The sequence below is a fragment of the Microtus oregoni genome, unplaced genomic scaffold, assembly GCF_018167655.1.
Source record: "Microtus oregoni isolate MIOR12 unplaced genomic scaffold, Mior012 000003F_ref0000135, whole genome shotgun sequence".
Taxonomy (NCBI): Eukaryota; Metazoa; Chordata; class Mammalia; order Rodentia; family Cricetidae; genus Microtus; species Microtus oregoni.
Window position 1 is genome coordinate 33,305,400 of NW_024543062.1, and position 22,559 is coordinate 33,327,958.

The window sequence follows — 22,559 nt, forward strand, 5'->3', positions numbered from 1 at the left end:
ATGGAAATGACTGTAAGGACAGAGCTCCTGGACCAGAGGTCAGGGTACAGTCGCTTTGGCCCCTGGCACACGTGTCCGGATGCAGGAGTCAGAGCTAATTAGATAAATCAGTGATGGCTCCTGGTATCACTTCAACTCTTGTCTGGTGTCTGGTGTTTGTCCTCTGCCCGAAGGCCTCAGGGACAGAGACAGGGCAGGCAAAGCGGGAGGGAGAGCAAGCCAACTCTGCATGTAGCTACTGTGTATAGCCCTGAAAAGTTTCCTCCATTTGCCCATATGTTTGCTGATTGGGCATTTATGCAGCACCTACTGTATGCCTCATGATGGCTGAGGTATGGGAAGGATTGTCAGTAAGGCAGGTATGGTACCCACCTTATGAAATCCATACCTGATGGAAAAGACAAACAGCAGCTCAGATGCCTGTAGTGGGGGACTTTGAGGGAGAGAGGAAGAGGCAAGGTGTCCTGGGTAGGGAAATGCAGAGGTGTCCACTATCTGGGGTCAGTTTCTTACGCCTGGAGGAAGGAAGAAAGCAGGGAAGGCTTGGGTTTCATCCCAAGCGGGTAAGAAAGAAGTCACTGGAGGCTTCCAGTGGAGCCTGATTTGTCTACATTGAAGGGACTCGCAGCTGGGATTTGGTTGGCAACAGCGTGTGTTATTTCAGAGGAGCTCTGCTGCTGCCTAAGCAGTCATGGATTCCTGCATTAGCCCATTGTGCTCAGGAGAAGCCAGAATCTGGGGGGCTGACTGAGTACTTTATCCAAAAGTATGTAACAAGACAGGCCTGGAGCTGTGGGTGCCAGCCATCCTGGGCTCTTGAACACTAGCTCATCCTATGCGGTCCTCTTAACCTATGTCCAGAGTCTGGTGTGAACCAGGCTTGACATCAGAGCCTTGAACATGGCTGCACCGCAGCAAGCTGAGCATTGTTCTAGAACATCACGTTTCTAGTTATCTTCCCTCTCTTTTGTTGTCAGGTCTGGGTTAGAAAGAATCTGCTTTCTGTTGGTTGCTTGGTTTGATCTGGCAACACAGCCCAGGTTGGCCTTGGCCTTGAACTCTCCACCCTAGGCCTTCCAAGTACAGCAATTTCTGTGTGAACAACCACGACCAGCTTCAGATCTGAATTTTAAACAACCACTTCAGGAGCCAGAAGCCTCTTACCTACAAAATTCTCTTCCCCTTGGCAGTTCAACCATTTTGCTGACCATGGGGTGATATTTATCTGATCTACCTCAGTTCTGTTACTTGGAAAATATCTGAATTTTGAGTCCAGAGCACTTTGTCTGGTGTTTCTAATTTCATTTTGGGAGGGGACACATCCAGCTCTCCCTAAAGTAGAATGTGGTCATCACTTGTTGCTGCAAACACACTAATGGGGGCCTCAGACGCGGGGGTGGACCCTGGGCATTTACAAGTTGCTCATGGAAGGGTGGACTCTGAGGGAGAAGGTAAAGGTCATGGACAGAGGTATGCAATAGGTTCAACCCCTGCCTGGGTAACCCTGAGCCAGCCCTGCCTTTCAGCGACACCTGCATCGTATCTCATAGAAGGTGCTGTGCCCCCAAAGAACACCAGATCACAGGATCTGTAGACTTCCTTTTGTAAGATCTCAAGGATTGGGGTTGGGGATGGAGCTGGTAGAATGCCTGCCTGTGTGTGAAGACCTGGATAAGGCAGCTTCCATCTCAGGCCTTGGGGTATGAAAGCAGGGGCATCAGAAGTTCAATGTCATTCTTAGCTACATAGCAAGTTTGAGGCCAGACTGGGCTACACAGGACCTTGTATCACAAGAACGCCCTCTAAAATCAAACCCCTCTGATGTGGCGTAAATGAATGGCAAACAGAATTAACCAGGCTAGCTTAATATAATATATTCAGCTTTAATAGGGGAGAGCTTACAAAACCAGGGTTCCAGCAAAGAGCAGGAAACAAAAGGGAAGACGGGGATCACACCTGCCAGATTTATAGGTAAACATTCGCCTAAGGGGTACCCGCCCTACAAACAAGGTGATTGGCTGGGGCTTCCCCTATACCCCTCTAGGACAACAGATAGAAAGAATGCTTTGGGCAGAAGTTCCCTCCTCCACTCACCAGTATGGGCTCCTCCTCAGAGTGAAGGGTGGGGGAGCATCTTTGGCTTCTGGGTACAGTGTTTTCATAACGAGCTAATCAATTCCCACGGAGTGTTTCCCCTGAAACTAACCTGGAAACAAGCCATTCCAACAACCAAGATGGATAATTGAGATAATCGTTGTGCCAGTAACATCTGTGAGACTAGGGGTTGGCAGGAGGCACCTGCTCCAAGGAGAGAGTGGAAGCCAGCGGCGGCTCCCGGGTTCTGATTAGCTCTCTGTTCATTTAGTCCTCGTTGGATCCGTGGATGTGATCTCCCTTCGCAGAGGAGGCACGTGATTGGTTTTGTTTCTGGGGGTGAGGGGCTGCACATGGCTCTGTTGTTTACCCACCTCATACTCAGGGCCCTGTTCTGTCCTGACTGCTAAGACCAAAGCTCCCATTGTGGGTCTCTGGCACTGCCCTCAACAGTGCTCCCAAACTGGTGTCCTGTGCTCTGCCTGCCTTTGTTAAAAGCCACTTGTATGTCTCCTGTCAGGAAATCTCTCAAATTGCTGACTTTGTGTCTTGTCCAGAGAGGTTTTATGTCACCTCATTGGGGTCTCTTATGCTGGAGATGAAAACCAGGGTGTTGACAGAGGTTTCTGTCTTGCCTGGTCCTGTAGTCATTCAGTCCCAAAGAATCACATAGAGGTCTACATCAATTATAAACTGATTGGCCCAGTATCTCAGGCTCTTCTTATTAACAAATTCTTATATTAGCCCATAATTCTTGTCTATGTTGGCAATGTGGCTTGGTGCCTTTTTCAGCAAGGCAGTCACATCTTGCTTCCTCTACAGCTGGGTCATAACTGGAGACTGTGTTTCCCTCTTCCCAGAATTCTCATGGCCCCACCTCTACTTCCTGCCTGGTCACCCTGCCTATACTTCCTGCCTGGCTACTGACCAATAAAATAATACAAGTGACAGGATAAAAGACTATTGCCCCACAGTACTTCCTCCCTTTTATTTCTAAACAAGAACTCTGAATCTAATATTTTTAGTTTAGCTTTTCACCTGACCACTATCCATAACAACATGCAGTCAACATTCTAAACAAGGAAAATATCCATAGTCCCTTTTTAGGGAATGTGGGCGTAGTTTTCTAGGCTACTTCCTGCTCATTGGGGGAGTTGATAATCTTATGGGAACCTAAAGAAAATCTAGAATTATGATCAAGTCCTGACTGGAGTATCTGGTGAGGCTTGATCATCTCAGGCAGCAGTTTTTGAACTGTTTGGGATGTAGAACTCCGACATCTGGGCCATTCCTCCTATCAGAGATTTCTCAGGGGGTCTTCCTTGGTCAAACCTGATTTTTCTTAATGAAGAATGAATCCACAGTTCCTCATTTCCTGTGAAAACAAAAGCAAAACCTCTTCTACAAAGTAACATATCTTTTGGCTTAAATTTTAAAGTCAAAGGGTTATATATATTGAATTAATATAGCAGCATTTATAATCAAATATCTTTTAGCAGCTTTTTCTCCTTCCTCAGCATTCAAACAATTCAAAGAGAACACAATAACATACAGTATTCAGATTCTCTGTGTGTTTTCCATCTTTACTTGGCTTTATTTTAAACTCTATTTCTTTTATTTTTATTTTTAATTTTTGGCTTTTTGAGACTAGGTTTCTCTGTGTATCTTTGTCTGTCCTGGAACTCATTCTGTAAACCAGGCTGTCCTTGAACTCACAGAAATCCATCTGCCTCTGCTTCCCAAGTGGCTGTGGCTTACTGGGTAAAGTTCCAGGCATCTGCTGGTGGCTCCATGGCTTCTCTCGGACTCCACCCATCTTTCTCCCAGCATTCAGTTCCATCTTCCCGGCCTACCTAAGTTCTGTCCTGTTATAGATCCAAAGCAGTTTCTTTATTCATTAATGGTAATCACAGCATACAGAGGGAAATCCCACATCACCAGGACTTTGCATATTCCAGCTGGGTGCTGCCATCAGCCCAACCCCGCCCACCACTTGACCTTTGGAGGAAGATTCTGAAGACCTCAATACAGTCTTGGTTGCTTGCATGCAAGATCTACAAACTTCCCACCATCCTTTGAAGCAAGTCTAGGTTCTCTAGTCTGACCCATGCGGTATCCTGCCCAGCTCCTTCTCTCTAGTCCCACCATCATCTCCAGCAGTGTCCCCCAATGCTGCCCCTCATGTCGATTCCACCTTGTCAGCGTTTCATGAGCTATGCCTTCGTGGGGCTCTTGTTTCCCCGTCAGCTTCCTCTTTGCCCAGTGGGTATCTGTCCTCTGAAGTTGACTTCAGCATCCTCTCTCAGTGCATCTACGCCTCCCATGGCTGGGGCGAAAGGTCCCAATGTCCTGCCCTCATTCCTGTGTCACTAGCCATCAAATTTCCTCCTCCTCTGAGGTCACAGAGGCTTTAAGAAGCAGAACTGTAATTTGAACTCAGATCCAGAGGTCCAGAGGTTGACCCTGGGGCATCACATCCTTCCAGAAACTCGGTGCTCCGGTGGGCCCTTCCCCCAGACCTTGCCCATCTCCACCACAAATTCCCAGCTGTGATTAACTACCAGCCTGGGGCTCCCATCAGAGAAGACTGATAACCCCGGATCTATCCCCAGAGTCCTTAATTGGGGCATTTGTCACCATGTGTCACCTATGCCTCCTTGAGACAGTCGAGGTAATTAACAGGCCGGGAAAGATTCCCTGATGGGAGCCTTTGTGTGACCAGGCACCTTGGATATGTGTCTCCCCAGCCTGCAGCCCAGAGCAGTGGCCTCACTAGGTATTTTATTTGAAGAACTTTTGTTTTTTCCTGTGAAGACGATGTTAGAGGGAATTGATTCAATATTAACCTAACCTCCTGTCAAGGGAGATAAAGACTGTGTTGTAATTGGCTGGAAACGTGGTGGTCACAGGTCTGTTCACCCACAAATATTGACACTTCCAAGGCGGTGATGAACGAAGCATGAAGAAGGCCCCGCTTTTACATCACAGGCAGGGAAATCTAGTTGTCTGTCTAAAGGATGGCTTCTGCTTATCTGGGGCGGGCCAAGCAAGCTGCAAAGCCCTGAGCCCCCAAGGTGACACTAACAGGAGAATCAGTTGTTTGGACACCACCAGGCACCATGCAGTGCATCCTGTGTCCCCAGGAAAACATGAACCCAGTGGCTTCTGGGAAGCCAGGGCTGGTGCTTGGAAATGTGTCTGCAGGAGCAATTCCCCAGTGACCACACAGGCTGCTGGCCATCTCCATTGAAGGCTGGAGCACTGCGACCCATGGGAGGGAGGACGGGGAAGAGGGAACCCTGCTAGACAAGCACTGGGTGAGACTTGATGTGTAGGAGTCAGCAGAATGGCTCAGTGGATAAGACCTGAGTTTAGGTCCTCATTATCACGTAAAATGCGGGGCCTAGCTGTGGGTGTCTGTACCACCAGCATCGGAGACAGAGACAGGCATAGCCTTAGAGCTCACTGGCTGGCCTAATTGAGGCAGTGAGCTTCCAGTGCAGAGAGAGAGGCCCTGTCTCGAGGCAGCAAGGTGAAGGGTGATAGAGGAGAAGACCCTATGTCCTGCTTGGACCCTGAACGCATGTGTGTGGGTGTGTGTGCCTGCATATTTACGTACACATATGTGCTATGCACTACACACACACACACACACACACACACACACACACACACACACAGAGTTTCTGGGTCTTGCTGTTATTGTTGCTTTTTGCCTCCCTGCAGCCCTTGGGTGGGGGCTAATTTTACTTAACTTTGCCACATAAATATCTGCATGTATCCTCAGTCTGGGCCCTGAAGCTGCCACAGGGGCAAAATTTTTCCTGTCTGTTTCTGATCCAAAGGTGGAAGACTTCCCATGGCACCCACAAAACTGAGACTTTAGGGTTTGCCCTTACTTTCGTCCTTGGCAGCAGTTTCTTTATGCTACAGAGTTAGTTCAAGGCCAGTCTGGCCAATTTAGTAAAACCTGTCTTAAAATAAAACAAAGAAAGAAGGTCTGGGGATGTACCTGAGTGAACAAATGCTTGCTGAGCATGGGCAAGCCCCTTTAGACTACTCTAGACACATGAACCATAGTCTCCATGTAGAACAGGACAATCCTGGAACATTTAGAGAACTCCCAAATGATGATGATTGTCACCAGGTAGAGTTGGAACTTGTCTATTGGGTCTACTGTCCACAGACATGGTTGACATTTTTCAAAGCTTAAAAACATATATATATATATATATATATATATATATATATATATATATATGTTTATATGTATACACACAGACACACACAGTTGTGTGTGTGTGTGTGTGTGTGTGTGTGTGTGTGTGTAGGGGTATGTAGGTGCCCATAAAGGCCAGAAGAGAATGTTGGAGATGCTGGAGGTAGAGTTAGATTAGAGACAGTTGAAAGCCACCTAACATGAATTCTGGAAACCAAACTTGGATCCTCTGGAAGAGCAGCAAGTTCTCCTAACCACTGAGCTACCTCCCAGTCCTCAGTGGATACCATTTGCAGAGACAGCTTTTGCTGAACGTGGTTGGGGCTGTCTGAAATGTGGATTGTAGGAGATCCTCTCTGGAAAAGCTCTTCAGGCTGAAGGTGGAGTCTCCCAAGTGCCAAGGTGGCATGCCCAGCACGAAAGTGTCCAGCCTAGCCCTGCAAACTCTGTGCAATGTTCCCTGTGGCATTTTCAAATCCCTCAAGTTGTTCAACCAGACCCAGATGTCTAGGATCTAAGATCTCTAAGGAATACAGCATTTCTGCTCCACCTCTCTCCATATGTCAAGCTGCCTTGTCTAGAAGCCCTGTAAATCCAAAGAAAACGTTTCCCCAAGTATTTAAAGCAGGCAGATGGCTTCTCACAGGAAAGCAAAGCCATCCCTGGCCTTACAGTTGCTGTGTATGTGAGGGGGATCTCAGTCACCCTCTCTGAATGCTAGTGGTGGTGCTGGAGAGACAGTGAGCAATGGGGAGAGACAGTGAGGCGATGGAGGCAGTGGGGGCAGGGAGGTAGTTGGGGGAGATATGGAAGGTCCCTGGTGATGGCTACAATGGGGAAGAGGTCTGTAAGCAAGAGTTGTGTACAGATAGGTATGGGGGAATCCAGGAACACTTGGGTCTGGAGCCTTGAAGACTTGAAGCTGACCTTGTCAAGTCATGTGTCACCTTCTTCCCCTGCCACTGCAATGTGATTCTTCATTTGTGAAAGGATGGGCTGTTTCATGGGTTGTGGTTGCCAGCTGTATCTAGTGGCCACACAGGACCAGAGGGAGTGTGGAATTCCCATCTCCCCAGGCCCATGGGAAGGAGGATGTTCTCCTTTGTGTGTGGAGAGCCTGGAGGCCTGTCACCCCACCACAGGGGTCTGTTCCACCTTTTACACATGACAGAAAGCTTGCACTTGTGCCCCCCCAATACACACTCACATACACATTCATACATTCACGCACATATTTACATACACACATACACTCATACATAACTCACACATTCACACACACAGACATTCACATACACTCATACAGAACACACACTCTCTCTGTCTCTCTCTCACACACACATCAGTTTTGCTGCTTTCTCCCAGTCCATGCCATGTGTGTGTGTGTGTGTGTGTGTGTGCATGTGTACCTTTGATTTGTTTACATGCCAATCTCAGGGTTCTGACCCACCTAGCTCAGCTCAGCTCAACTGAAGTAGGACAGAAGCTGCTGAGAAAATGGGAAGGTCTGCTTTAAGATGTCTTCAAGCTGGGCTGCATGTCGATGCTCCAATTGTATCATTACAAATGTGTCTCTTGGACTGGGCTTGCTTAGCTTGTGAGTGCCCTGAGTTGAGACATTTGTGCTACCAGAAGGGAGGTCTCTTGCTATCTTTTACCTCAATGTCCTCAGTGCCATTTCATCTTAGGAGGGTCATAGGCTTGTCTACAGCTGGGTGTGAGGTCATGATCAAGAACACATGGACCTTTGGGAGACAGACATTTCTCACAGTCTGTAGAGATGAGTGGAGACTGAGTGGTGCCCAGGCTTGAGTTCAGATCCGGCCGTTTACTGTGTCTATGACTGTACAAAGCACCAAGCCCTCCACTTTCAACCAGCTAGGATGGAGATGACCGCTGTACAGGTTAGATGGGCTACACTTGAAAGTGTCCAGGCAGGTGCAGGTCTAGGAGCAAGGGCTCACATGAGGCCCGTGTGTATGCCATCCACAGATTATATAGAGTACAACTCATTGGCTGTACCCTGTAGACTTCTCAATGCACAGAACCACCCCACCCCCATGTTTTGTGATTGGGAAAAAACTCAAAGGCTCTGGGAAATCTGCTCAAGGTCATGGGCACACTGGAACTCCATTTTGCCTGCTCTCTGTTTTGTTCCTACTCACAGTGTGATGCCCAAGCCCCCCTCAGGGTAGATGGGTGTCTCTCCCCATAATGTCTGGTGGTGTTTATATCCAGAGGTTCCGGAGGGTCAGGGTTGAATTGGGGATGGACACAGACCCACTGAACGGAAGAACAGCTCCAGGGTCCTTGGTAGCCAGCCTCCAGGACTGGAGCAGATCTCTGAAGACTGGGCTGATTTCCTTAGCAAACCATGGGCTGACTGAATGTGCCAGGATGAGGAATGTTCCAGCTATGGAGGGCATTTGGTGTTCGCTGGGTACAACAGCCACATTTATACTGTTTAACAAACAAACAAACAAAAATCACAGTGCATAAGATAGTCTGAGCCTTGACGGCCTTCAGCAAATACCAAGTACACCGTGCTGCCAAGGTCTGCTGTGGTCTAGCCCACAGGAGGTTAAGAGAGGTAGGCCTGGACATGATCTGCCCCGCTGAGAATGTTTGATTTGAGCACAAGAGGCCTTGACTGTGGAGGGGACAGTGACTCTCGGCAGCCCTCACTCTGCACCTCGTACACCAAGCTGGCACTCAGGGACAGAGAACAGCCTGTTAGTGATGCTGTAAGAGTCCTCACTTGCCGACTGACCACCTCCGCGGCCTCTGCTCTCTGAATGCTGTGGTAACAACGCCGGGGAAAGGTGTTTGCTGAGGTGACTCCAGCCTGCATCACCACGACAGGGTGATCTGAGCTCATCCCTTCTGTAAGTTACAGTTGACTCCACATTCAGTGTGGAAATTACACTCATAATGATTCTTGCCGTGGATCACCCATAATGGAAAGTAGACCTTCAGCCTGGGTTTCTTCCTGTCCCCTAAAGCATAATAATTGGAGCCTTTAAGATCCGAAATGAGACACTGTAGCAACTGTAGCCCCAGATGCCCAACAGAGGCCTTGATTTATGAGATTTCTGCTCAGTCCATGTAGAGTAGGTTAGACCCACTCCCTGTGCACTTCTGGGATCAGGGACCACCCTCCACCCATAGATAGCAGCTCCTGCCAAGCCTCAAATGCCTCCTTAAAATAAGTTGTGTTTGTCCTGCTGGGGTGTATGTGGTGGGGACAAGGCTCTAACTCTTGTTCTTCAACTCCAAAATGGGATTTAAAATCCCCACATGAGGGGCTGGGAATGCAGCTTGGGGATGAGCCCTTGCCTGGTCCATGTGCCCTGGGTCCTTCCCCAGCACTGCACAGATGATACAGTCCCCCACAGTTGTGGGTCCTTTTATTTCTCTCCAAGCCCAGCCCTCCCCCACCTGCTGGAGCACTCCAGTCCCCTTCCAGGAGGACTCTGTTGTGCCTTCACCACGCATCATAGCTCCCACACTGTCTGCTCCTCCACCTAACAGCCAGGGAGCACCCACCACTCACTAGGAGAAGCCCAACAGGCTAGACTAGAATCCAAGCCTGTAGCCGGCCCCTTGCTTCGCTGCTGTGACCCCTGTGTACACCCTTGGTATTGTCCCTCTTGTCCCTGGAGGGGCAGCTGTCTGGCTACACTCTTGTGGTCCTGGACTCTGCTCCAGGGCTGTTGCACTTGCCCTGACCTCTACCCTACTTGTGTTAGCACAGATTCATTCTCAGTGAGGCCCTACCCAAGTTCTGCTCCCCGCCTCTGTAGAGAGCCCTTCTTCTAGCCTCTCTGCCTCACCCAAGCCTGGGCTTTCCAGTTTGCCATATCTAGCTCACTCTGAAGTCTCATCTCTTCTGTGGATGGTGCCTTGCTCACACCAGTGACCCCAGCTCTTGGGTTATTGTCACAGCCACGGTAGCACATGGGTGGAGCACCTTGACATTGGAGCTGTTCTTTGTCTGTTCGGGGGAGGTGGGATTGCTCCCATGTGGGTGGTGTACAGCCTCTGCCTGGACTCAGGCCTTTCTTTCCTAGTCAGCTTGCTGCTGGCTCCCTCGGTGACCTCTTCAGTAGGACCCTGGTCGCCTCCCCCCCTCCAAGCTCTTTTGTTTCACTTTGTTGTTTTTTGAGATAGGGTCGGCCTGAGACTAGCCATTCTCCTGCCGCAGTCTTGCTAATGCTGGGTTACAGGTGTGTGGCACCATGACCAGATCCTTTACCCTTCAGGAGACAGTGGTTTCAGAAGGGAAAGTCTGTGTGTCGGGGAATGCTGGGTTTGCCTCTATTTCTTGCAACTGTGTAGCTCTGGGCGAGGTGCGACCCTACTTTGAGTCCTAAGTATTTTCTCTATGTTTTTTTCTGTCTGAAGATTCTAATTCTAGGGATCATGGAAAACATAGACAACGGACATAGGGTTTGTGTGCTGATATGAGTTTCTCAATGGGACAGGTCACTATGGGGGGGGGCGTGGCATGTGCCTGGGTAATTGTAGCCTACCAATAGACGGGAAGGTAGAGGACGAGAAAGCAGTTTGAGTTATTGGCTCAGCCTTTGAGGTTTGGTCGAAGGCGAGCACAGGAAGACCCTTCCGTGTAGAATGTTTTTACTTTAGTGGGTTTGCAGACCAGCTGAACCCGAGCCCTAGTCAGGGCTGGCCGGCCCTGCCATCCTCACACTGTCCCTTTGTCACTCCCTGCACTCCCCAGAGGCTGTCACTACTGTCCTTGCCTGTCTCCTCTGGGAAAGCAGGACCTGGTATTGCTTGGGGAGTAGGCACCCTCCTGTGTTTGCCTCAAGCATACATAGCCCCTGCTCACAGGATGTGTGTTGACAGACAGGTGTGAAGGTGTGGGCTGGGCTGTTAGGGAGGGAGGGTGTCTGAGAAGTGACTTCCTTCTCCTGTTTCTGTCCAGCTGGAGCAGAGTGAGGCCAAATGTGAGGACGCCTTGAAGACCCAGAAGGTGCTGACTGCGGACTTAGAGAACATGCACAGTGAACTGGAGAATGTGACCCGGAGCAAGACCCTGGTACTGTACCTCCCACAGCCCCACCCAGAAGAGCAGGCTCATGGTCTGGCCTTGTCCTGCTGGGGACATAGCCTTGGAAAGGAAACACTTAGGATGTGGGCATCCCCTTGAGACCCCTCTGAGTCACCCCACTGCTGGGGGTTACAGGTTTCTGTTGTAGAACTTCTGGGTATTCAGTTCTGTAAGAAGTATAAAGGAACTTATTGTGGACCTACTGAATGTTTGGCTCCTAAGAAGCAAAGGCAATTTGTTATGGGCCTACTGGGTGCTTGATACTGAATTCAACAGAATACACACACACACACACACACACACACACACACACACACACATGCATGCACACATAAATGTACATATACATGCACACACACATGCACACACAGGTGTGAGATCACATTTACAAAGGCAAGCAAGGACACCTTCTGTGGACCTACTGTGTGCTCAGTAGCATGAAGTTTCACCTGCGATAATAAACACAGCTAATCATGTGCCCATTTGTGTGCTCACAGCTGTAGATGGTTCTCAGGAGCCTCTCGCAGCCCTACTGTGTTCTTACCACCATGGGACTCTTGGTATTTATCATCAGACAGCTGCATGCCACCTTTTTTAAGAGCTCACGTCAACTCCCTGCACCCAGAAGACCTGGCTGTTCATTATGTTATTGTATGCTCAGCACTGAGGGGGACGAAAGAGCCATATATCTCTCATGTTGGTGACAATGTCTGGAGTCTGGATGATCATACTTGACTTAAACTTGTATTCAATATACAGAATTCTATAGTCTGCATAGAGGTGGGGAGGCGCCAGCTCGTGCTGTGCGGCACCCTAACAAGCCCTTTGTCCTGTATTTAGTTTGTATAGAGGTGGAGAGGCGCCAGCCCGTGCTGTGCGGCACCCTAACAAGCCCTTTGTCCTGTATTTAGTTTGTGTAGAGGTGGAGAGGCGCCAGCTCGTGCTGTGCGGCATCCTAACAAGCCCTTTGCCCTGGATTTCACTGTAGTTTTCTCAATAAAGGGGAACACGTCCAGAAACCCACATACATGCTCACACATTTTCCTAGGGTTTCTGTTGCTGTGGTAAACACCATGTCCAAAAGCAACTTGGGGAGGAAAGGGTTTATCTCAGCTTAGATGCTCACATCACATTCCATCACGGGGGAAAGATAGGACAAGAACTTTGGAGGCAGGAACTGAAGCAGAAGCCACGGAGGAATTCTGCTTACTAGCTTGCTACTTACTGCTTGCGTCTGCTTTCTTCTACAACCCAGGACCACCTGTCTAGTGGGTGACATCATCCGCGATGACCTGGGCCTCCACATCAATCATTACTCAAGATTACTCACGGGCCAATTTAGGGGGCGTTTTCTCAACAGAGACTCTCTTCTAAATGTCTCTTTGCTGTATAGAATTGACGAAAAACTGACCAGAGCAATTGACCCTTTGCCAATTTGACACACATATACATCACTATCCAACTATTACCTTTCCTTTCTCATGTGCCCCCAAGATTACATGTTAATATTAATATCACAGTATTAAAACTATCAAACTGTAAAAGTCCCCTAGTCTTTAGAAAATACAAACACTTTCAATATCTTTAAAACCCACAAGGTGTTGTAATATGAGCGGTGGGGTTACGTTCCTGGAATCCGGCCGCCCGCATGGCTAGCTTTATACCCGAAATAATTACATGGAAACTGTATTCTTTTAAACATTGGTTGGCCCATTAGTTTCAGCCTTTTATTGGCTAGCTCTTATATATTGATCTAACCCATTTCTAATAATCTGTGTAGTCCATGAAGTGGCTTACCAGGGAAGATTTTAACCTGTGTCTGTGTCCGGTGTGAGAATCATGGCGACTCACTGACTCAGCTTCTTTCTCCCAGCATTCTGTTCTGCCTATTCCATCCATCTAAGGGTTGGCCTATCAAATGGGCCTAGGCAGCTTTTTTTATTAATTAACCAATGAAAGCAACAGATTAGAAAGAAATCACTCCCACATCAACAAGGTCTTTTTCAAAGTTCAAACTTTCTCTAAAATACTCAAAATTTCTCTAAAATTCCATAGTCTATTAACTGTGGGCACCTATTTTAAAAAAGTTACAAAATTTCTATTTCAAAAAGAAAAAAAAAGGAAGCTCCAGAGCACAGTCACAATCAAATCAAAGCAGAAACAAACTTCAGCAGCATAAAAAAATTCAGCAGTTGGTGTCTAGGGCCCCATTATCCTCTGGGCTCCATGAGGCCCCATTTCCCTAGCGCTGTGCTTTGTCTGTAGGCTCAGGAAAGCTCCACTCCACAACCGATGCTGTCTTTCCCAAGTCAGGCCACCATTGTCTGCCCTTCTCTCAACAGTCCTGTCTTCCAGGGTCCCATGCAGCAGCCCACTGAGCTCCAAGCATTCAAAGGCTTTTGCAGCCCAAACTTCAAATACCACCCTAGTCCTTCCAAAAACATGCAGTCAGGTCTGTCATGGCAATAACCCCACACACGGCTCCTATTTCTGTCACACTTAGAGTTTCCATTGCTGTGGTAAAACACCATGGCCAAAAGAGTGTTGAGAAGGAAAGGGTTTGTTTCTTCTTACTGATTGTAGTTCATCACTGAAGGAAATCAGAGTAGGAAGCTGGCGATAGGAGCTGATGAAGAGGCCCTAAAGGAGTGCTGCCTCCTGACTTGCTCTCCATGGCTTGCTTAGCCTGCTTTCTTATACACCCAAGACCACTCACTTAGGTGGTAGTACCACCAAGAATGGGTTGGAGCATCCCACATTAATCACCAATCAAGAAAATTTCAGAATGCATGCATACATATACACACACACATTTTCTCAACTGAGGTTCTCGCTTCTCAAATGACTCTGTAAGTTGTGTCCAGTTGACTAAAAACTAACCTGGACACACATATACATGTACAAGCACACACATCCACACACATGCCTACATACACATAAAATCGCTAAATACACATGCAAAAGAAATTACCTTGGAGGGAAAATCCCCAATCAAATCCATCCACCTACACAATAGATATTTATTTGGCACCTCTTGGATGCCAACTCTGGTGCTTGGTGCTGGGATATATGCCTGTGTGTGGGACAAAGTCCCTGTTCTCAGAGACAATGCAGGTTTGTGCTTACATGCCTATGCCTTAGACCTTTACATGTGTATGAATGGATTCCTAGAGGTTCCCACAGGGCCAGAACCCTTCATACGTGTTGCATCCACATCTACTGAGCATCCAGTGCCCACGAGCTCACACTGAGTCACGCACTGCCTCCCTGCAGGTGGATGAACAGCTGTACAGGCTGCAGTTTGAGAGGGCAGACCTCCTGAAGCGCATCGACGAGGACCAGGACGACCTGAACGGCCTCATGCAGAAACACAAAGACCTCATCGCACAGGTCAGGACCTCTCCCAGCTTGTGAGTTGTGCAGATTTTACAGAACTAGGGAGGGGCTGTCAGTTCCATGAAGCCCTGGGTAAAGCTGGTGTGTCCTCTGGAGGGCGGCTCCACCAGGCAAACATTGACATCGTGCAGCCCCCTCCTTGTCCACACACATCTACCATGCATGCATCTGCTCACCTCCCTGTCTACACACACATCCACCACGCATGCATCTGCTCACCTCCCTGTCCACACACACACACACATCCACCACGCACACATCTGCCCACCTCCCTGTCCACACACATCCACCACGCACACATCTGCCCACCTCCCTGTCCACACACATCTACCACGCATGCATCTGCTCACCTCCCTGTCCACACACACATCCACCACGCATGCATCTGCCCACTTCCCTGTCCACACACACATCCACCACACATGCATCTGCTCACCTCCCTGTCCACACACACATCCACCACGCATGCATCTGCTCACCTCCCTGTCCACACACATCCACCACGCATGCATCTGCTCACCTCCCTGTCCACACACACATCCACCACGCACGCATCTGCTCACCTTCCTGTCCACACACACATCCACCACACATGCATCTGCTCACCTCCCTGTCCACACACATCCACCACGCATGCATCTGCTCACCTCCCTGTCCACACACACATCCACCACGCACACATCTGCCCACCTCCCTGTCCACACATACATCCACCACGCACACATCTGCCCACCTCCCTGTCCACACATACATCCACCACGCACGCATCTGCTCACCTCCCTGTGCACACACACACATCCACCACGCACACATCTGCCCACCAATCCATCCATTCAGCTGTGTCTTAGTCACTGGTCCACCACTGTGAAGAGACACCATGACCATGGCAACACTTATAAAAGAAACATTTAACTGAGACTGGCTTAGTTCAGAGGCTTAGTCCATTATCATCATGGCAGGAAATGTGGCAGCACACATAGAACTGGAGTAGTAGCTGAGAGCTACATCCTAATGTATGTGCATGCGGGTATGTGCTCACGTGTGTGTGCACACATACACAGAGAGTCAAAGAGGAGAAGAAGGAGAAAGAGGAGGAGGAGGAGGAGGAGGAAAGGACTCTAATCCTTCTCAAATAGGGCTACTCTTTGATGACTAAGCGTTTAAATACGTGAGCCTATGGGTCCCATTCTTATTCAAACCACCACAGTCTGCCCTCCCATGTGCCCACCCACCCATCCACACACCTATCTGCTATCTACTCACTGTGTCTAGCCACCACCCATATACTCAGCCATCCAGTCTGTCTATCTGTTGTTTACTGAGGACTAATTCTCCTTTAGACACTGTAAACAATGCCAAGGACACTTTGGTAAGCAAAGGGACGTCCAGACTTCCCCTGTGGCTTTGTGAGCTGAACAGATGTTGCCACGAAGCTACCCAGAGCAGCATGTGGTGGGAGGTGGACTAGCAAACTGAACTGAGAGTCCAGAAAAGGACAGAAATTAGGGAAGGCTTCCCTGAGGAGGAGGTACCAGGTAGAAACCCAGATGAGGGTCAGGAGTTAATGGACTTGCAGTGGAACCATGGGGTCTGGCAGGAGGGCAACCCATGTGCCTGGGAGGGAGGTGCATGCAAAGTGTCCCTGGGGCATTGCAGAGGCTGAAGGGAGGTTGTGGGGGAAGGCAGCAGCCACGCACTCAGGGAGGCCAGGAGAGGAAGGACAGGACAGGCTCCTAGAAGGCTTTGTTTGAGGGGAGGTGGGAAGCAGGGCAGGAGAACTGTAGCCAGCACACTACCCCACCCTGTCAGCTCTGCCTTGTCCTACAGGAGTCTGGAGCTGAGGCGTGGGGGCGGGCACTGAAAACCACAGTGTCAGGCAAATTGGAGGGAAAGCGAGGGGTGTGATGTGGACCTGGACAGGGAGGAAACAAGGTGGCTGGGAAAAATGGGAGCTTCAGCTGGAGTGAGTGGGGGATGGACCGAGGCGCCCAGCCGGTTTTTGGCCTTATCCCAGGGAGACAAGCTCAGTCCAGGAGCATCAGACATCTTCCACACTCACCCCCAGAGGGGAGGCATGTCTGCTAGACAAGCGGATGTAACCCGAATAAGGAGTGGAATCACTAGGGTTACAGCTGCACCAGAGAGCCTGTGCCTGAGTTGTGGTTAGTTTTGTCCAACGTAGAAATTATTCTGTTTGGCCACAGGCCTAAACATGCATGAGCCGTGACAAGAGAACAAAACCAGACATGTGGCAGAGCAGGAGCCAAGAGGTCTCCACATCCTCGGGAAACTCGCTCTTCAGAGACTGCCAAGCTTAGCCGTTGCCTCCACATCCTACAGGGGTCTTGACTCCCCTCTCTCTCTGACCTTGGAACTGACCTATGGAGGGGGCCAAGCAGACACTCTGCCCATAGTTAGATGAGGATACCAAGGAGCAGAGAGTCCCTGGATCACTCTGGCTGCTGTACAAGTGCAGGTTCCCAGCTCCCTGACACTCACAGTGCTTCTCCTCCCAAGTTAGTTTTATCATTACCCTGACTGGATAGAAGTCGCTAAAGGGCAGGATCACCCGGGCTCGTGATTTCAGGAGTTTGGTGCCTGGTTGTTTGACCCCAGGTGCTGGGAAGGACATCACTGTGGCAGGAGTTTGTGGCTCATGGCTGACAGGAAGCAACAGAGATTCAGCAGGAAGGAGCCCGGACGGGGCACACCCCTATGATCTGTGACCCCAAGTGACCTACTTCCTCCATCTAAGCCACACCTTCCACAGTTCCACCAACTATAGGTTCAAACTGGAGATCTATGGATGGATTAAACATTCCTTGCAGCCTGAGCCCCACTGCCACTTTCCAAAAGCCCTTTGGTGGCAAGCAACTTTCCATACCACCTAGACTGTGGAAGACACTTCTCATTCAAACCACAGTACCATGCTTGGAATGTTTACTGGATCCAGGGGCAGCTCTGATTGTTCTGGGCTCTCCAGCTTGTGACATCAAGAACTCGACAATCACTGAGTCCCTGGACTGATGCCATGTGACTCAACAGAGATGGGACGTTGGGAAGCTTTGACTCAGCAAACCAAGATGGGGTGTTGGGAAGGGGTAAAAGGCAACTTTCAAGGTGCCATCATTGTCACAGAAGTTCTGTAGAGATCTGTGGGCTGAGGAAGAAGGGATTCTGGAAAGGGCCTCTTTACCTTGTTTTCTGTCTCACCAGTCTGCTGCTGACATCGGGCAAATTCAGGAGCTGCAGCTGCAGCTGGAAGAAGCCAAGAAGGAGAAGCAGAAGCTGCGGGAGCAGGTATGTGCTCAGAGCCGCCATGCTGTGGGAGATGGGAGGATCACCAGGTCATCTGCTCAACTTCAGTCATGTGCCAAGTGCACTGAGAAAGTCCCAGTGGAGAGACAGCTCCACACACTCCTGTCACAGTTGCCGGTTCCTGCCCCATACACAGACAGCCCAATGCACCAGTCAGTGCTGGCTCCCCCTTCCTCTCTCCCCCTCTGAGAAATTGGTCCTAAGAAGAGAAGATGCCTGTGAGTCAGGCCCACACCCCTTTGGGAGCTCTTCCATAGGAGCCATGATTTCTCTAAACCTCAGTACCTAGCTGATTATTGTGAGCCACCAACTTCTCTTAAGTCCTGCTAGAGCTGGTGTGCATGCCTGTTGGAGTTTCCATGTCCCATTGCACGCGGGTGCCGAGTCCCCATGCGCATACCTGTTGGATGGCACTGGCCCATGTGTACGGTCAACATGCAGCAGTGGAGCAGGGAACTGGTACCAGGCGTGGGACTCGGGTCAATGGTGCCAGTAGACTCCTCAATGTGCCCAGCTGCAGGTGGCTCAGCTTCGTATCCAGTACCTGGAGCAGTCCACCGTGGACCGCGCCATTGTCAGCAGGCAGGAAGCTGTCATCTGTGACCTGGAGAACAAGACAGAGTTCCAGAAGGTGCAAATGAAGAGATTTGAGGTATTGAAGCCCCATGAGCCATTGGGAGCGGGGGCAGGGATTGCTGTGTGAGTCCCCATATCACTTGGTTCTCATGCTTAGCTTGAGACGAATCCGACCACTCCCTCTGTTCCTGTCCTTCCCCTGTTCTTTTTTTCCTTTGTTCTTCTACCTGTTTCCTGGAGCCACCATGCACCCGTTCATTCTCCTCCTCTGCCCACTCCTGCCATCATCTTCAGCCCATTCCTCTCTTGCAGCCTGTTTTTATCCTGACTCTCATCACCCTCCTCTCCTATCTCCTCCCCTCTCCTTCCCTCCCCCTTTCCCTCCTCTTGCCTTCTTCAGCCTAGGCTCCACTGCCCACCCTTGAGTCCATGGGTACCACTCTCTCCATCTCTGTCTATCTGCTCAAATTCCTGTGGTCAGTTTCTTCCACAGCCATCTATGCAGCTCCGTGTTGGTATGTACAGGACAGACATATGAGCACAAACACCCGCAGTACAGAGTATGCCATGAATGTACAGATGGAACCTTCTAGCATGGAGAGCCCACCTGGCTTCCAGTATGTCTGCAGTATAGCAAGTCCCTGGTGGGCTTGGATGGGTTAGCAAGGACACTGACATCAATCTTGAGCCAATAATTTCAGTGTGTGTTCACTTTTTCTGTGGACCAAGGACATGAAACATGTACAGAGGTCACCTCCACTATCAAAATCCTCCCCCATAGCCCTCTGTGCTTGACATGCAGAGTGAGGAAGAAGGACAGGCCTCACCACTGAGTGAGAGCGCGGGGTCAGGTAGGAGTTGATGACACCAGTCCTGACTCTCCCCCCAGGGCCTGTGCTCTAGTTTCTCCGCAGCCCTCACCCCTTCACTACATGGTGTTTGGATGTGAAAGGCCGTGCTCCTCACCCTGAAGACATGTGGTCTTAGATACGGCTGCTGTGGATAAACAGGGAAATTCTTGTTGACCTTGACCTTCACAGACTTTCCAGGTAGTTCCAGGGGACACTCAGGCAGGGACCTCCAGACCCTGGCAATGCTGTTGATGGCACTACATGGCTGTCTGCGTCTGTGGAGTCGTTACTCAGTTCTAGCATAGACAACTGTCAGCAGGAAAAGAAAAACCTGATGGTAGAACCTGGAAGATCACAGCCTGTAATCACTGGTCCCCTCTGTCACCATTATCCAAGCATAACAGAACCTGTATCCTTGCTGCGAAGGGTCACTGAAGACGCATGTGATGCCTCTTTCTCCCCTTCCAGCCTGACAGTCTCTAAAATGGGGCCTAACAGGGCAGCTCCCGACCCTGACTCTGTCTCCTCCAACCACAGCTGCCAGAACTCCCAGCAAGGCTTGAAATAGTCACATGACCCTTGCCTGTGTCAACACTCTGCCATTTGCCCACTGGCATTTCACAGATCCAGATTCCAGGCTTGCTGGCTGCCTAATAGATCCAGATAACACTGAGGCCTTTCTAGCGTACAGGGGCCTAGATGCTTTTGTCTTCATCCCCTCATTAAGTCTGATGGGTTTCTGTCCCCGAGAAAGGCAGAGCACTGAGGGTCCAGAGAGGAGTGACCTCACCTAGTTGCAGCCTGCAGGAAGGAGTGGAGCCAGTTCTCCTGCTCTAGGGTCATTAGATCCAGGTTCTCCCTCCCTCATATCTCCAGGGCCAGCTCTACTGTTTTGTCCAGGCAAAGTGTAGGGCTCTCTGTAGGGGACATGTGAGGGGGTGGGATCAACTCTCCTGGCCTCAGGGCTAGCTCATCTGCAACCCTGACAACAGGGTCTCTAGTGTGTTGCCGGTGGGGTGCAGGGCCTGTTTTCCTGGGTGCTCCTAGCTAGTGAGGGTCAGGGCTAGTTCTCACTCTCAGGACCCTGAGGCCAGCTCTCTCCTGCCACAGGTCACAAGGGGTGGAAGGGGAGGGCATCTTTCCATCACCCATGCCACCGCATGGCAGATGGGGGTGTGCCAGCATTAGTTCTGTTGTTCTCATGCCCTCAGGGCCGGTCCACCTTAGTCCCTGACAGCAGGGTCAGCTTTAGTGTGCTGTCTGGACAGAAACCACAATTCTCAACCGGGATCACTTGGCACACACATGCAGAGGCCCAGCGAAGGAGTCCGTTCTTTTGAGACTTTGCTTCGGACCTCTGGTTTCTTCAGGTGATACCAACCAGGCTTTCTGCCCTTCCCAGGTCCTGGTAATCCGGCTTCGGAACAGCCTGATCAAGATGAGTGAGGAGCTGTCTCAGGCAGCCAAGTCAGAGGCCCAGCAGCGAGAAAACAGCCAATATTATCAGCGGCGCCTGGAGGAGCTAAAGGCAGAGATGCAGGAGTTGGTGCAGCGGGAGGAGGAGGCCAGCCGGCGCTGCATGGAGCTGGTGAGGGCAGCCCTCGTGGGCTCTTGTGTAGATGAGCATTTGAGCTGGAATGGAAACTTCCTTTTGGTGGGTAGGAAAGCCTTCTTATTGGAAGATTCCTGGTTGCCCTCTTGGGCCTTTGGGGGAGGGTTACCAAGGAGGGAAAAACAGAAGACATGGGCTGAGAGACAGCACTGTCATTGGCTGCAAAATCTTGTGGTGTATCCAAAGCCAACCAATGGTCTTCTGTGCTGCTGAAAGCATCTAGACTCAGGCCTGTGTTCTCTGCCTCACATAGGCAATGCCAAGGACAGGGTGGCCTTGGACAACATGGAGGGAAACATGGTATGTTTAATGTCTGTCTTTCCTGGTGTCTCAGCACCCATCTCAGTGTGGAATGCTCACAATAACTATGGTATGTCGAGTGGAGAAACTGAGGCTTCAACTGCTACTTGTGGTAAATGTGGATTCATCTCTGGGCTTGGAGCAGAGACACCAAACGTGGAGGGTGGAAGAGGCATCTAGAGACTCGGGAACTGGGAACGAACAGTGTGCCTGTTCTGAGTGAAATGCTTCCTGTTTTCAGAAAGGAATCCTATGTCTGTGGTGAAGATGGGGAAACTGAGGCCCTGGGCTATCCAACATGCCAAAATGAGGCTCAGTGAAGGGACATGGGTCTGTATCTCCAGCCATGTTGTTAGTCACTGGCGTCTGTATCTCAAGCCATCCACGGCATGGACCAAGTACATTTTTTAATTTGTTTTCTGCCTTGTGGGAATATCCTCCATCTTTTGATGTATTGTTCCAAGAACAGTTCCCTGTGGGATCACAAGGCACATGATAGCATTAGTCTTGGGACAGGCATATTGAAGTCTTCAGGGCTCTTACTCTGCAATGTGGGGGCAGCACCCCTCTTTGTCTACTGTCACTCAACCTTCCAGCAAGTGAACCTGCGCTTACACTGTCCTTAAGGTCCCCAAAGTGAGGTCATTCCCTGCCTTCCTGCCAAAGGGCTTGCCCGCTGTCCTTTACTACAAACGAGCTTCTGGAGCCACCGTCCTCCACGGCCAGAGCCAAGCTGTCAGCTCTGTCCTTGACAGACCTCTGCCTATGCGGTGACAGGCCAGGTGCTCTACAAAGCCTGAGATTCCCCAGACCGGTCCAGGTCCCTGACTGAAGTTCCCTTCTCACCCTGAGGGAGAGAAAGGCTTTCCTCCAGCTGACAAGCAGGGTTCATTAGCCACCCGCTGCCTCTGTCATAGCCTGTCCTCATCACCTCTGGCCTGGAGGAAAGCTACCGTAACCTCCATCTCCCAGGATGTCTTTGTTAGCTGGCTTCACGCGTGGGCACACTGGTCTGTCAAACGGCAGCTTTTCTTCTGTCTGTGCGGCCGCCCTGCTCCCATGTCCTCTCTCCCTCTTTTCCTTTCTCCCCTCTGCGCCTCTGTTCCTAGGGTAATGTGC

General features: G+C 50.1%; 1 protein-coding gene across 2 annotated transcripts in view; it reads left to right on the plus strand.

Moving 5' to 3' along the window:
• The window catches only part of Myo18b (myosin XVIIIB), a 213,481-nt gene that overhangs the window by 121,195 nt on the left and 69,727 nt on the right, over nt 1-22,559 (plus strand). For both annotated transcript variants that reach the window (XM_041649253.1, XM_041649254.1), the window contains exons 35-39: nt 11,262-11,375; nt 14,661-14,777; nt 18,000-18,083; nt 18,616-18,753; nt 20,931-21,116. In XM_041649253.1, the coding sequence (XP_041505187.1) occupies nt 11,262-11,375; nt 14,661-14,777; nt 18,000-18,083; nt 18,616-18,753; nt 20,931-21,116 (639 nt within the window). The remainder of the gene's footprint in view (nt 1-11,261; nt 11,376-14,660; nt 14,778-17,999; nt 18,084-18,615; nt 18,754-20,930; nt 21,117-22,559) is intronic.